We start from the raw sequence: 14540 nt of genomic DNA on the forward strand, positions 1-14540 counted from the left end.
TTATTCTTCTCATTTGACTAAAAAAAACCAAAACAAAACCAAACAACAAACAAACAAACAAGAAAGCAAAAAAAACCTCTACACACAACTATTATAATCTTTTCTTTCATATGCATGCTTTGTGATCATTCTTATAGATACTGCTGTGAAAGCACACCTAGAGATCTTTCTCCTGAATGCTGACTTCCTCCAAGTTATAACATGAAATGAAGCTTTGCCTGACATTCAGTAATACAGGAACAGTTAACAGAGAAGGTTAACAACAGAACCAGAAAGGCTGTTGGATAGTAGTAAACCGAGTATGGAACTGAGAGCCTGTCCACTGGAGTTCTCCTTCTGAGCTTAACATCAGCTTGCTTTCCAATTTCACAAAACTACCTATAGCTGTGAGTTGCCATAACTCTTTTCCACTGGCCCCACATGTTTTTTTAAGTACTAAGTGTCATTCAGAAATTAAATGCACACCTTAAAACTTAAAACATTTTTTAAAAGTCAGAAATACTGCTTAAAAAAAAGGGTATGTTTCATGTTTTCTTCAAGGTGACTACCTAGGGGTTTTATAACTGTTGAAAAGAATTTCCTATAGGGCAAACATCAACCACAAGAAATATTCTTTTTGTGAAAATTACCAAAATTAAAATATTTTGAGAACTAATGCAGTAATACTACCTTTCCCTTTCTCTAATACTGTTCTCTAATTATAATCAAAAATCACACCATACCTTCAATGTGATATAGGTTTGAATAAACCAAAAATAACTTGTAATTTCAAGCCACAAATGGTTTCTACCTGGTATTCTCTTTCAAGGAGCTTAGCAAAAACCTTGTGATGAAATACAGGGTAGTTTGATCACCTGGCACAATGAAGATGAAATTCTGCCTCAGGACAGTTTTTTACCTTAATTCGGGATTTAATGCTATAAAAGTGGAAGTACTGTGTTGGCAGGTTTTTTATGTGATAGGTGGTCGCTGTATCCTGCTTCCCAGGGAGAGGGGCAGGAACCTGGACAGCAAAGCCATTCTCACAAAGGATGAGCAGTGTGCTCTTGTCCTGTATCAAAACACAAAGAATACAAATATAGGGCAGATGTATAAATAGAATCGAGACAAAGGGGAAGAAAACCTGGTTAGGTAGATGCACAGACACAAAGCCAAACTCCAGCCACACTTACCTGTGTTCTTATTTCTGTGGACACTTTTAAATGGACATCAGAAATCAGTGAGCTTCTTTAATGCTAGGCAAAGCTAAGGAATTGAAGAAATCCCTGCTGCGTCCAAACCAGATATAATTCTGACACTGCTTAACTTGAAAGCAGCATGATAATATTTTGGAAATTTGGTTCAATTGAAAGATGGATTTGACCCAAGAGTTAGGCGGTTTTGGGTTGATAATTTCATATATTTCCATACTAGTAAATCCTTTATATCATCAAGACTTGGCTCAGAGTCTTGCCAAATGCTACTTACCTTTCAGTTTGTTTGTTTTTTGCTGGTACCTGACAAGTCCTTTAATATGCCAAGTTAGGAAGAACAGGTGAGGTGAGGGTAATAATTATACAGTGTTTTGAGATCTTAAAAGTCTGTATTTAGTTTCAATTTTCATAAGCTATCTGGAGAAAAGAGAGAGAGGCTTATTTTATCTGACCCAACAGTAAAAATGCACAGAGGGCATATTAGAGTTGGTATGGAAACCGTAAATAGGAATGATATGGTTCCTGTGTCTATAGGATCTCAGTTTAAAAATGCATTCGTTAAATGTAATGTATTTAATCACCAATGCTTCTTTAAAACAAACAAACAAAAAGTAGTAGTGACAGATGCTGGCATTGTGTTAAGCAAGTGTTCTCATCTAGCAGTGGAGGCCAGATACTGATAGAGAAAATTACTCTGGCAGAATCTAACACATCCAAGGCACAATGAGTGCTTTTTTTAGTAAGGAGGAGTACCTTGTCTTCAAGGAAAGGACTTAATATGCAACTGTCAAATCAAGATCTGTTGTTTCTGCAGTAAGATAGAATTCATACCAACAAGACTTCTTTTGCCAGTTTTTAGCAGTTCAAATTAACAAGTGAAAATACCAATACTTTGCCACTATGCACATGCAAAATATATCTTGCTAGCATCTAAATATAATGAATAGTCTCTCCTCTAAATAAGGATACTGGACCAAACAAAATTTCACATGTTACCCTAACCCTAGAACACTTTTAAATTTTAGCAAAAAACTATTTCAGTATGTCCTGACACATTTCAAACACAGAATGCGAATTTCAAGAAGCACCCAAAATCTTTCTTAATCTTGTCAAAAAGCTTTCCAAAAACCTCTTTTAATAGGGGCAAGAGTCACAGACAGTAACGCTCAAATAACTTGTCAAAGAGAATGAGATCTTCCAAAACCTAAGGAATAAGTTCATTTCTTCAAGTCAAAGGCTCAAAAAGCATACCAAAATCTTGTGGTTTGCATTATCCAAAACTGCAAATATGTCCATAGTGACTGAACCAGAGATACAGCTAGAATCTGTCATGCAGAAGCAGCATGAAGAACAAAGTAGTAAAATATTATTTGTATTGTCTATAGAGTACAATACTGGAATCATGCATCTTTATCTATTTTCATTGGAAATTTTTTTTAAATGATATGTTAACATTGCTGTGAAGGAAAGAAAACAAATATGTAACACTCACATGAGAAGGTGGAGACCACTGTAATGCCTGTACAGGCCCAGGGACACAGATGAATCCAATTGGCTTGTATTTATCCTCAATAGCAAAAAAGAAAACTGTTTTGTCTTTACTCTGACAATAAAAAAACAAACAAACAAAGATGATGACTGAATCAAAGCTGACCAAAAATTCAAAAGACTCTAAGCATTTTATGACATAAGTACATACTTCCATTTTTTGTGTGTGTGTTTAAACAGGGAAACTTAGGACTGGATTTCCATGATGATTACTGGGATGAAATTAAAATCCTGCCCATGTTGCTCCAAGAAATATTGCAGCCATAGCTCTTAATTGGTTCTCATGGTCCTCCTCTGGTATCCCCAGCCACATGGTTTCTGCCCATTGCCCCAGGAGCTCCTTTAAATCTCAAACTCAGGCCTGATTTTTCAGATAAGATAGCACAAACTGATTTCCCCAGATAACAAGAAAATGCAGAACTGATATACAACATGATTCATTGTAGCTTAAATCCTACATTAAATTAAATGCATGGCAATTCAGCCCAAGGAACATGTAACTGCAAATGCACTGATGATGGCTAAGGATTAGCTTTTTGAAAGAGACACTACATTAACTGGAAACCATCTCAAAGACTACCAGGCATAATGACAAAGTGACTGAGCCTATGGTAAGGCCAAGCAGTGCTGGGTAGCAGCTGGATTACTGCCAATGTGGTGTATAAACAGACTTGCTTTTACTACTGCCAAGATCCTACTAAACTAATTCCAAAATGAACCAAATCCATCTTCAAAGGGGATTACAGAATTTACACTGAACAGTCCAGTAATTCACAAAATAAATTGTGTGAATTGCATGGTTGCCTTCCTTCAGAAAAACAGATGTGAGTGCAAACAAATCCTTCTCCCACCACAGAGAACTACAACAAGCAATCAGCATGAGCAACAGAAGTAAAACTGTGTTGTCAGTAAACAGACTTTACCTTACCTCTTTTAAAAAGCTCTACATTTGTGGTTTAATAAAAACAACCAAACTAAATGATACATACCCCTGTGGCAAACACATCTCCCTTTCGTTCATAGGCCAGGGCTGTAACTGCAGCAGTGTGAGGTTTGAAAACTTGTTTCAGATTTATCTCTGCACTCTCCTTGGCCTGTCCTTCACGACCAGGCAGCAGTTTGGGATCATAAACCTCAATTATGCGGACAATACCATCTTCAAACCCCACAGCAATTAGACCTCCTTCAGGATTCACCTTTAAGTGAAATGAAGAAAAAAAATCACAGTGTACATCTGAGAGCTTAGAAGAATTATCCATAGGGCACATGCTTTGGTGTTTATCTTTAAACTCACCTTACATGGAAGTGTTGCTAAAGCACAAAGAATATGTCATACATAGGAAATGTTTATTCTCTCTAATACAGTACCATAAAGAAAGAAAGAGGATTGGGGCCTATTTTGGGGTTTTTTTTTAGTGATAATATGCCATTGAGACTGAAGATATTAATGACGATATGGTTGTAATGTCTGAGGAAGAGGTAATTCATACTGTCATAAAGATATATCAGTACCTTCTTAAGCAGAAGAATTGGAACTCAGAAGAAAGAATTATATTACCCTGAATATAATACGGGGCACCAAACCTAAGTATGATTTTTGAAAAGGTCAGGGCATAGGCTTGGGTCTGACTGACTCCACATAAAGTACAGGAGTCAACAGGGACTGCTACTTGAGACGGAAAGGAGTCTACCATAAATCCTGTAGGTAAGCCAATTGCTAACAGTTAAGACAGGCTTGAACTGTGATAAAGGTTAGCAGAAACAGGCCTGTGTTTTAGCTGGATATAGCTGGACTTATGGATTTAGCTGATATTTGTTATTTGAGTATCTTGAAGTCAATTACAAGCTGACAGTGTTCACTCATCTAACAAGAATATTGCTAGCTTGCCTATGAGGAAGTTATGGTATATAGATGCTTCTAAGTTTCCTGAGATTAATAGCACAGATTTTAAAATACATTTGCAGACTTTAAACTGTGACCAAGTATCTAATGCAATTTTAAACGCAGCTGGATAGACTAAGTACCCTTTGTTTTTTGGACTGTTTACTAACAAGTTTTGTAAAACTGAACCGAGTCAGTTTTGTGGTGCTGTACTGTGGCTGTATGTTAGGGGATTAACCCTTGGAACGGCCATAATAAAATACACAGCAATGCGGTCATCCTTCAAGATAGGAAGGAGACGAGTTTACTGTAACACTGTCTTAAACGTTTAAGTACAGCTACTCACTACTCCAGAGACAGAATACAGCTGATTGGTTAGAGCATGGGGTATTTTTTGCACAGATGTTTTCATTATAAACAACAAAGTTCTCAAAATACACACTTTGTAAACAGTAGAAGGTGCTTTTGTTTGTTCTTGGGAAAACTCCAGCTCCCAGGCCAGCTCCTGGGAAAGCCCATGTTTACACAAAACTTTCCCAGGAGCTAGCTGAGGCCTTCTACACTGTACAATTTATTGTGGCAGACAGCTTACGTCATGAAGGTACAGGCCACCACTTAACATCTCTGAAAGCCTGCATGGCCAGAATTACATTTTTATAAAATAATTATTTTTATAAAATAAAGGCACTCCCCTAGTGGAACTCTCACCTTGAACATTCAAGTAATTATTTTCCTCCTAAATGTGCTTGTACTTAATCCATCAGACTTGCTATGTTTTCTCAAGAATATAACTAGATGCTATTTTAATTAAAATTAGCAAATATGTCTAAAAGTGATAGACTCCACACTCCACAAATGATCAGTTCTGGCAAGCAGTTTTTAATGATTTATCTCCAAATGTTTGTGATTTGTCTGGGCTGTCATTTCAAAATGTGTGAACTAACTCATGTTAATTGACAATTTCTCTGTGTGGGTTAAATAGAAGCTGTTAGTCTACAAACTCAGACTACTTCCCGTACGGCACACTGAGATCTGATTTTAAAATCTTAGGAAGGCACAAAGTAGGATACCTGGTAATCCATAGTAAACTGTTCCTATACTGTATATAAACATACTCCCCACAAACTTATCCATGCATCCTGCTACAGTAAATTCCACCAAGTGACCTCTAATGTCTTGTTTGGTGTGCAGCTTCCTGGATGCTGGCAGGCTCATAGGCTCCTTGATGAATTTTTGCTAACATGCTAGGAAAAACTCACAACAGCCGGTGCCCATGTCAGTGCTGTTCCTCCCTGTTTAAACTTGATTACACTCAGTTGGCTGTTGCTGCCAAAATCATAGATGCGCACTGACCCTGTGTGGAAAGGAAACAGTAAGAATTCATTTCTTGCAATGTCACTTACATTGTTAGGATTTATGGAGAAATGTATGTTTATTTGAATTAAAATCTGGATAAAATGTATGGTTTCTCTTTTGAGCAACAAAATGCCTGTCTAGAAAGATGACTGATGGTTACAGAGTACCACAGCTAGCATGGTGCTCATGAAAATATATGGGTTTTTTCACTCTTCAACGTATACAGAACCAAGAGTTGTCGAGGCTGAGGGTTGTAATAAGAAGTCCCAGGCTGACAATCCACATGTAATTTTCAAGTGACTGCAGAATTGTGGCATACTCTGAGGAAAATCTGTACTGACAACATAGAAAAAGATGATAGGCTACTACTTGGGACTGCCTAGGGAGGAAAACATTTAAAGGGAATAAAACATTTAAAGGGAGGAAAATATAAGAGATTGTCCACAAAAGATCCAATTTCATCAGAGGGAAAATTAACAGATTCATAGGCACACATACTGATTGCATAAAATTCCGTTCCAACTGGCATATATGTGAAATGTTGTTTGCTCAACTGGTAGGAGTTTGTCTTCAGGCTAGAAGAATATGTGCATTGTATAACACAGACAAATTACAAGACAGTACTGACAAGAATTGAGTCAAAAGACCTTGTAGTGTTTTCTGAACAGTGTAAATGACATTGTTAGTGTTCTGGCCAGTAGTTCTTCTTTCAAAGCACAATAAAGCTAGCAGTGAGAGTCCTAAACAGCAATATTTACACAAGTTAAATTAATATGTCTGCAATTATTTGTTATCTGTTGTTGAGAGCATAATAGCTATTGCATTTTCTAAGAAAGGCACAAACAGTAATATGTGCAATGGCTAACACAATGCTGGAGGTGTATGTAATTCCTTACAAGATAAATATCCCAACACTTACTAGTCCCCAGCTCTGAATACAAGCGCTGTTACTCAAACCAGATGTCTCACCTTTTCAGCCACTCCTTCAGAACAAACAATTTCCAAAGTTTCCCATTAAAAACGTCTGTTGCTAAAATCACAGGTTTTTAAGATGAAGCAGTCTTAACATCTTGTTTCAAAACAAAAATAATTTGCCTTAACTATTAAAGAACTGATCCCCGGAATAACAATTGCGTGTAAAGTGACTTTGCAAGAGCAGATGCACAAACACAAAACACAGTAGTTCCAAAGCAAGCATCACTGCCCTTTAAAACCAATGGCAGTGGCATGAGAGGAAAGGAACAGTGCACTTACGGTCAAGAGCTGTGGTGGCCATCAGACATGTAAAGGGAGAGACACCGATGGCCTCGATCCTCCCAGAGTGGAAGGTACACACGCGCTCTGGGTCATGGGTCTGCAGTTCAAAACACAAGAGAAATTCTGCTGCATTTTACACTTGTGCTTATGCAGGCTTATGCTGCCTGAGAAATAATTTCATCATCCAAGGAACTACCGACTTTGCTATAATTTTTTTTACATTAGTTTGTATAGTATGAGTCTTTTAATTACCATAAAATTCTTGGAACATATTTTGCTTTTCACATTAGAATTTTATTCCCCAGAAGGGATTGTTCCTATTTACTTTATTATGTTCCAGAGCAAAATTTAAATGCCCCTTTTTCACCTGTATCATCTATTTCTCTATTAAAAACATCTCCAACAGTAACATTAGTTACCAGTAGGATAAAACACTTCAAGTGTCTTTTATCTTCTCCTTGTTTTTTTCTAGTTCTTTCTGTCATTTAAAGATTACAGTAAGGATTGGTTCAAACACCTATCTATAGAGGATATAACAACACTCCTTGAACTCATTCCTTGCATCCATGCAACTTTCATTACCAGTTTACCATGAAACATTCATTACCAGTTTATCAGAATCAAACTCCTTTAAAGTAACTTGAATTTGGCAGCTGAAATTCCAGGAATTGAAAATCAAATTCCTCTTTATCATCCTGCACAATCATTACAATCAATTACATTTGAAAATTTTTATGAAATAAAATATGTTTCAATGCTACAATTTTCTACTGTGCAACTTCATAAAACAAAAACTTAATTCCAGATGCAACCAGTATAATTACAGGATGTAATAGGATATGGTTCCTATTGCAAATGAACTGAAGAAATCAGAAGAAAGAAAAAACAAAATTACCATATTTGAAAAAGTCAAATCCAGCTTCCATATTGCTCCACTTGTATCCTGAAGAAGAAAAAACATTAATTGAATAATTTCAGACTCAGTTTGGAAATAAAACTGCACAAGGTGACTTCTTAAAAACTCCATAATTATTATCATCATGAAACAGAAATTACTAAATGCAATGATATTGGTCTTATGAACCCCACCCATCTCTTTTAGGTAATAGAACTTGGACAATACCCTTTGGCATTCTCCTGTTCTTATGCCAGAGTCTCACACATTACTGTACACCAGAAACACAGCACAGCATAACATAGCATAATTCGGTTGGAAAGGACCTGCAAGGATCATCTCATACAATTGCCTGATCACTTCAGGCCTGATCAAAAGTTAAAGTATATTATTAAGGGCCTCTTTTATGTGCCTCTTAAACATTGACAGGCTTGGAAATTAAACCACCTCTCTAGGAAGTCTGTTTCAGTGTTTAAAGAAAAAAAATCTGGAGGTTGGTAAGTAGGTAGGTAGGTAGATAAAAAGATTTTCTATATATGCAGAAGAACATTGAATTCTACCAAAAAGAAACACACTGATTTGTAATGGACTCCTCCTATTACTTACCATGACCTCCCTCATTTTGTGTTTCTCCACAGGAATGGATCTACCCCAGTGTCTTACCTGAGCATACCAAAAGGGCTGTCCATGGTCAAGAATTTTTGTCATGAAATTCAGGCTGACATTCTTGCCAAGCCAAAGTTCATTCATAGGCTCCATCTCCACTAACCCTGTGTCATCCACAGGATCAGCAGTATCTATTACCTCGAAGTTCCACATCTTTATGGCATTGGAAACATTAAAAAAAAAACACAAAAAAAAACCAGCTTTTTTTTTTTTTTAAAGTAGGACCAGGTTGTTTTCATACACAATAAATATGGAAAATCGAAATTTTAAGAAAACAAAATCAAATCACTGCTTTGAACGTAACCTAGAACAGTGACAGGAGCTTCAATTCAGCCCTGACACTAGTAGAGCTATACATGGCAGCTTCAGAATAAATGGTATCTGTGGGCACTCATACTGAGGCAGCACAAAATAATGGGAAGTCTAACCCTTCCATGTTCTGCTCTGTAGGATAAGGACAACATATCAGTTAGCACTTATAATCAAGTGAATTTTCCTAAGGGGATAACACCAACCTACAAAACACAATAACAACAATAACAGTGTTTGAAACCCTCCACTGTCTATAGGTCAGTTTCCCATTGATTATCTGGCTCATTTTATACATCAGCAGAAGACACATCATGTCCTCCCTTAAAGAGCAGGGAAACAAGATTCCAAAATTCTTGATCATTGACAGGTGAGATCAGAAAGTGGTGTTATGCATAAAGAAAACATTATGACCTTAATTTATAGAATTATTTGTTAACTTCAAGATTCTTTTAATTTTCCCCTATTTCAGGATATGTATCTCTGAGATGCTAGTTAATTTCTCTGTTATTTTAACATTAATAATCCGAGCTTCTAAACACTCAGAAAATTAATTTCAAATATTCCTGTAGTCTATTATTTATCTTTTAGATAACACCACGTGCTAATAGGCCTGAAAATTATAAAATGCTAGAATGCAGTCAAGAACAAAGCTATTAGAAAACCACTGAAGATTATTTTGATTTGCTAGAATAAAAGCTGATGTATTTATTACTATTAAACAAGGAAAACTGAGTGCATGCTATCCAATTCAGACGTACACTGTGGATATGTGCTCTTATTTTCTTTGTTCTAAGATATAATTTTCAGAAAGAAACTGCACTCCTAAGTTTCCTCCAAAAACCTGGTAAAGGAAACATGTAACATTTACCTGCTGACCATACATTTGCACACCTAAAGGCAGAGCAGAAGAAACACTCACCCGAATGACACCATCTTTTCCAACAGAGTAAAGTTCTCCTTCATCAAAAACTAACTGGCTGACAGGGCCCTCGTGACAGGGCTTATGTCCAGCTTGACAGAGCTCTACTTTAATGAGGCCACCTTCCCAAAGAAGCAAATTGCCCCATTCAGTTCCTGAGACAACCTTCAATGCAAATGAAGATAAGTATATAAGCACGTGCATGTAATCGTGCAGAAATGCAGGCAAGAAACCAGTTAACATTTGTTGCTTCCTTCCATGAAAGCATTAAATCAATGGCAAAATACACACATTTGCAAGAGAAAATGTAAAGGGTGAGGAGGTTCAACTTTTTAGCAATTTGCATGCACTGAAATGGTTGAAGATTAGGATCAACAGTCTCTTTGTATTTCTGTACACTGTTTTCACATTAGAAGATGCTCAGCTCTAAGCCAACACAGATCTTTCTCTGTGAATCACAGCACTAACTATTTTCCAATTATTACAAAGCAAGAAAGGGTTTGGGCAAATTGTCAATATTTTCTTCTCCGAACAGTGCACCACGGGACTGATTTTTAAAAACATTTTTAAGCAAATAGGTACTCTCTAACTTACAAAGCAGACTTTATATGAAAGCCTAAAAGGGTACATAACATTTTTTCCTTTTGTCACTTTTTCTTACTTACCTTCCCATCGGGCAGCTCCACAAAACTTATAATGTCAGATACTGCTGTTTTTCCAAACCTGCCCAAAGCTCCTTGTAACTTGAGACCAGTTAATGTGAGAGCCATCTTCCAGAACCTGAGTACAGAAAAACATATTCCTCTCTGATAAAAAATTTCCTAAACACTCTTCAGTCCCTCTCAGACATTGCAATACTCTTACCAGGCATGCCCTGCCATGAGGCAAGGGCTGCTCATGTAGTATTCTTTTTTTGCCGGAGAACTTGGGTATTTTTCTTTTGAAAATAACATAAAGCTTTACCACTACACAAACATTTTCCTATACTACTCCTATGAAAAAGCTAGGAAAATTATTTGGAATAGGCAGAATGAAGATTAAACTACTATTTGGAATTAAGAAGTGTAAAATCCACAGCTACATGTGGATACTGGAATCAGGGAATACAACAATGTGAGTTTTCCCTGAATCCAGTATCCACAGCTACATCTTTCCAGCTACAACCCATACACATAGTTAGGGATACCTATTTTATTCTTGGTGTGGAGTGTATGATGCTCAGTTTTGTAAATCCAAGGGACTGAGGTCTTTGCTGAATGTCATCCAAGTCCTCTTGTGGAATTAAACTGTCCTATAAAATCCTGCTGAGCCAAAGGTTTTTATCCTAAATATTGTCTCCTGTGTGTGCAGGAGACATTACTTTTAAGATAACTATTGGAAATTGTAATTTGAGTCCACATTTGGGTGAAAGGTCACATTTATCATGTAATAAAAGCTATGTCAGAGTTTATTTGCAGTATTTTAGCTCAAAAGAAAATTTATAAGAGATTTTTTGTCAGATTTCCATAAATAATGTATTCTCAACCACATTTGTTCTGTGACTAAATAAATCATTTGCTATTTCAGATCCACCTTGCAACCAAACTATAAAGCAAATCTCAGATTTTGATCTGATTTCCCCATTAAAATTCAAAGAAACTTTAGACACATTATCATTTTAAAGATATAATTTTTATTACAACAGAATCCCACTCATAGCATAAATCTCTGCTGTGTTAACATTTGAGTATTGGATAAGCACAGAACACAAATCCTCTGTCTGATCCTTTTTTATAAAAGGAGACATGATCTTAGCAGGGAAGAGAATGGATGGAAACATCTTTTTTAGGCTTTTGGTGCAATCAGAGCGTTTCTGAACCATGACTTGGCAACCAGCTCTAATGGCTGTCCAAAGAGCAGATGAGCACAAGAAATCAAAGGCAGAAAGCCCAGCAGGCAAATATCCTATGTTACCACCCAGAAGACATGTATATGTAAGTATTTTCCATTACTTTTTCCCAGCGCTTGTTGAAATTACAAGAATGAAGCTAGAGATACTGACATTTAACACCAAGCATCATCCTATTTGGACAACAAAGATACTGAAAGATTTTTTGACTGGCTGAAGGATTTGAAATTCCTCCTTTTTGTAATTGTAAGGGTCAGATAAAATAGCATTCCTCATTGGTACATGTTTGGTAGTGATACATTCTTGTTTGTCATCTCCTATGTATTATGACTGCAGAGGTGTTATGTATTAATCCTAATCAGCAAGCCTACCTGATGTGTCCTGATCCACCTGTAGTTAGATGCTCTTCATTCTCAGCAGAAAACATGACCTTGTACACATCCTGTGCAAAAGCTTTGGACCTCAGCAGAGTCTCTTCTTGTTTCCAGTCCCAGATAGTCAACATGTAGTCAGGGCTGCTCCCAACACTGGCCAGCAAAGTGCCAGTATGATTGAAATCACCAAAAACATAGGCTACCTCTGTTCCACCTAAAGAAATGTACAAGTCCCAATAGATATGCACAGGAAAGACGTAAAAACAACATAAAAATATACTCAAGGAGCTCAACTTTCACGGATATTATTTTTTCAGTAAGAAATGGCTTTAGGTTGGCTATCTCAATCAAATAAAAGTTTCTTCCCATGCAATAATGAAAAAGCTTGAAACCAGTGTTTTCTATTTTTGTTGTGAAGGACTAAAAGATTCTGTTTCCTTCTAAACTAAAAATGATCCACTACTCCATCTGCTGGAATCTTTAAACACTAATCCATCTGTATAAAATGAAAATATAACTATTTACACTACCTTTCAGTATTCTGTAGGGCCTCACCGAAGGATATGTGTAGATGACAATGTTTGGCTTCTTTCCTTTTTCTCCAACTGCAAAGTACTCCTTACTAGGGTGTGCCTTGAAAAAGCAGAAGTCCTGTTGCACGCTGTAATAACACCTTTGTCTTTATCCTGCTAAATATTGAGTTATTGTATTCACACACTCATTAGTCAATACATACTGCCATAAATACTAATTGCATTTTCCTGTGTGTTTATTCTGAACAACTGCTAGTCTATTGCTCAATATCAGAATGAAGCCACTATGCACACAAAATGCTATCACACATATATTGGGCATCATGGCAAACAGTAAAACAATCTGCTTTGTGATGCATCCTTTTACTATTCCTACCTAACTCAACCCACGAGTTGATCTTTCCATAGCAGCATTTGTGTCACCAGCCATCTACTTCACTCTGAAGGTATAAAAACATACACTGATTCCCAGAAAAGGTTGTTTTGATGAAGCAGGACAGTCTGAGGATGGTAGTCTGAAAGTCTCGCTCATAAGGTGCTTCAAATTCAGAGACAGAACTTCAGACTTCAAGCTCTTGATAATTTTATTAGAGTGAAACCAGATACTTTGTCTCTTCATTTATGTGGGAGCTTAATTTTCTAAATTTTAATTGCAAGTAAGATTCTATATTAGTATCAGTTGTGATTAGGACGGATGAAGTGTTGAAAAAAAAATAAAACTGCTATGAGCCAAAAGATTTAAATAAGAATTCAAAAGTGCTAAAAATTAATCCCAGCTGGACTTATCAGTCCTTTTAGGTAGCTGAGCCTGGGACTAAGGTGTGCAGATACTTATTCTCTGCTAATTATATTGATGGGAAGCCAATCCTGCATGGTCCACACATTCCTTTAATCAATACCATACTTTCTTATGCATATGCATGTGCAAATGTAGAAGTCTCCCATATCTGACAACTACAACCAAGCAAACATTTTTTATCCTAGAAAGCAACTAAAGTTCTTAATAAACAAAAGCCATACTGTGATAAACCCAATTCCTCCGCCACCGCTGCTCCTGATGTATTTCTGATACTTAGTTCTCAGGTTCTGGAGCACCACCTGGTTGCCTGCTATATGCCCCACAGTATGTCCATCCATCATCATCAGGTTTACAGGTCTGGTACAGTCATATCCAAAAGAATGTCTGGCAACAGTCCAATAAGGAAAAGATTAGACACTGGCTTTCTAGACAGTTTGCTAAGTGGTTAGAAATGCTTAAACTAAAACTGAAATGGGAATACTGAAACTAGTGACTAAGCCTGATGGCAGGAGATAATTTTCCTCGGTATATGTGAAAGTAAGATCTATCTTGACTCTATAACTGAAAAGAAGACACAAGTAAAGGCCTTGTAAAGTTCATATCCCATCTTTTCATCTCCACTATGGGTATGCCTCTTGTTTCTACTGGATCATTTGGAGCTGCAAGGAATAAATATTTTATCTGTGTTCTCTTTTCAAATGAAGTGTGAAAGATGTGCATCAGATTACCAGAAACTGTTCTACAGACAAGAGATCAAACCAAGCAAGTTTTCAAGCTCACTTCTTAATTGTTTACAGGCAGATGTAAAAAGGGGGAAATCCAGTCTTCAGTAGCAACTGAACTGTTGTCTGCAGAGAAAACCACCAGCATATATGAAAGTCACATATCATATCCTACCCTATGTGGCCACACCTACCA

The 14540-nt window shown here is 36.8% G+C and overlaps 1 protein-coding gene across 1 annotated transcript in view; it reads right to left on the reverse strand.

Annotated features, from left to right (window-relative positions):
* Positions 1-14540, reverse strand: part of CFAP44 (cilia and flagella associated protein 44) — a 42364-nt gene that overhangs the window by 20005 nt on the left and 7819 nt on the right. The window contains exons 4-15 of the mRNA XM_014878579.2: positions 13844-14006; positions 12821-12923; positions 12288-12504; positions 10694-10808; positions 10029-10193; positions 8795-8950; positions 8132-8179; positions 7234-7333; positions 5883-5977; positions 3731-3937; positions 2686-2796; positions 899-1051 (exon numbers count right to left, since the gene is read on the reverse strand). Of these exons, the coding sequence (XP_014734065.2) occupies positions 899-1051; positions 2686-2796; positions 3731-3937; positions 5883-5977; positions 7234-7333; positions 8132-8179; positions 8795-8950; positions 10029-10193; positions 10694-10808; positions 12288-12504; positions 12821-12923; positions 13844-14006 (1633 nt within the window). The remainder of the gene's footprint in view (positions 1-898; positions 1052-2685; positions 2797-3730; positions 3938-5882; positions 5978-7233; positions 7334-8131; positions 8180-8794; positions 8951-10028; positions 10194-10693; positions 10809-12287; positions 12505-12820; positions 12924-13843; positions 14007-14540) is intronic.

This window comes from Sturnus vulgaris, chromosome 2 (assembly GCF_052056855.1).
Source record: "Sturnus vulgaris isolate bStuVul1 chromosome 2, bStuVul1.hap1, whole genome shotgun sequence".
Lineage (NCBI taxonomy): Eukaryota > Metazoa > Chordata > Aves > Passeriformes > Sturnidae > Sturnus > Sturnus vulgaris.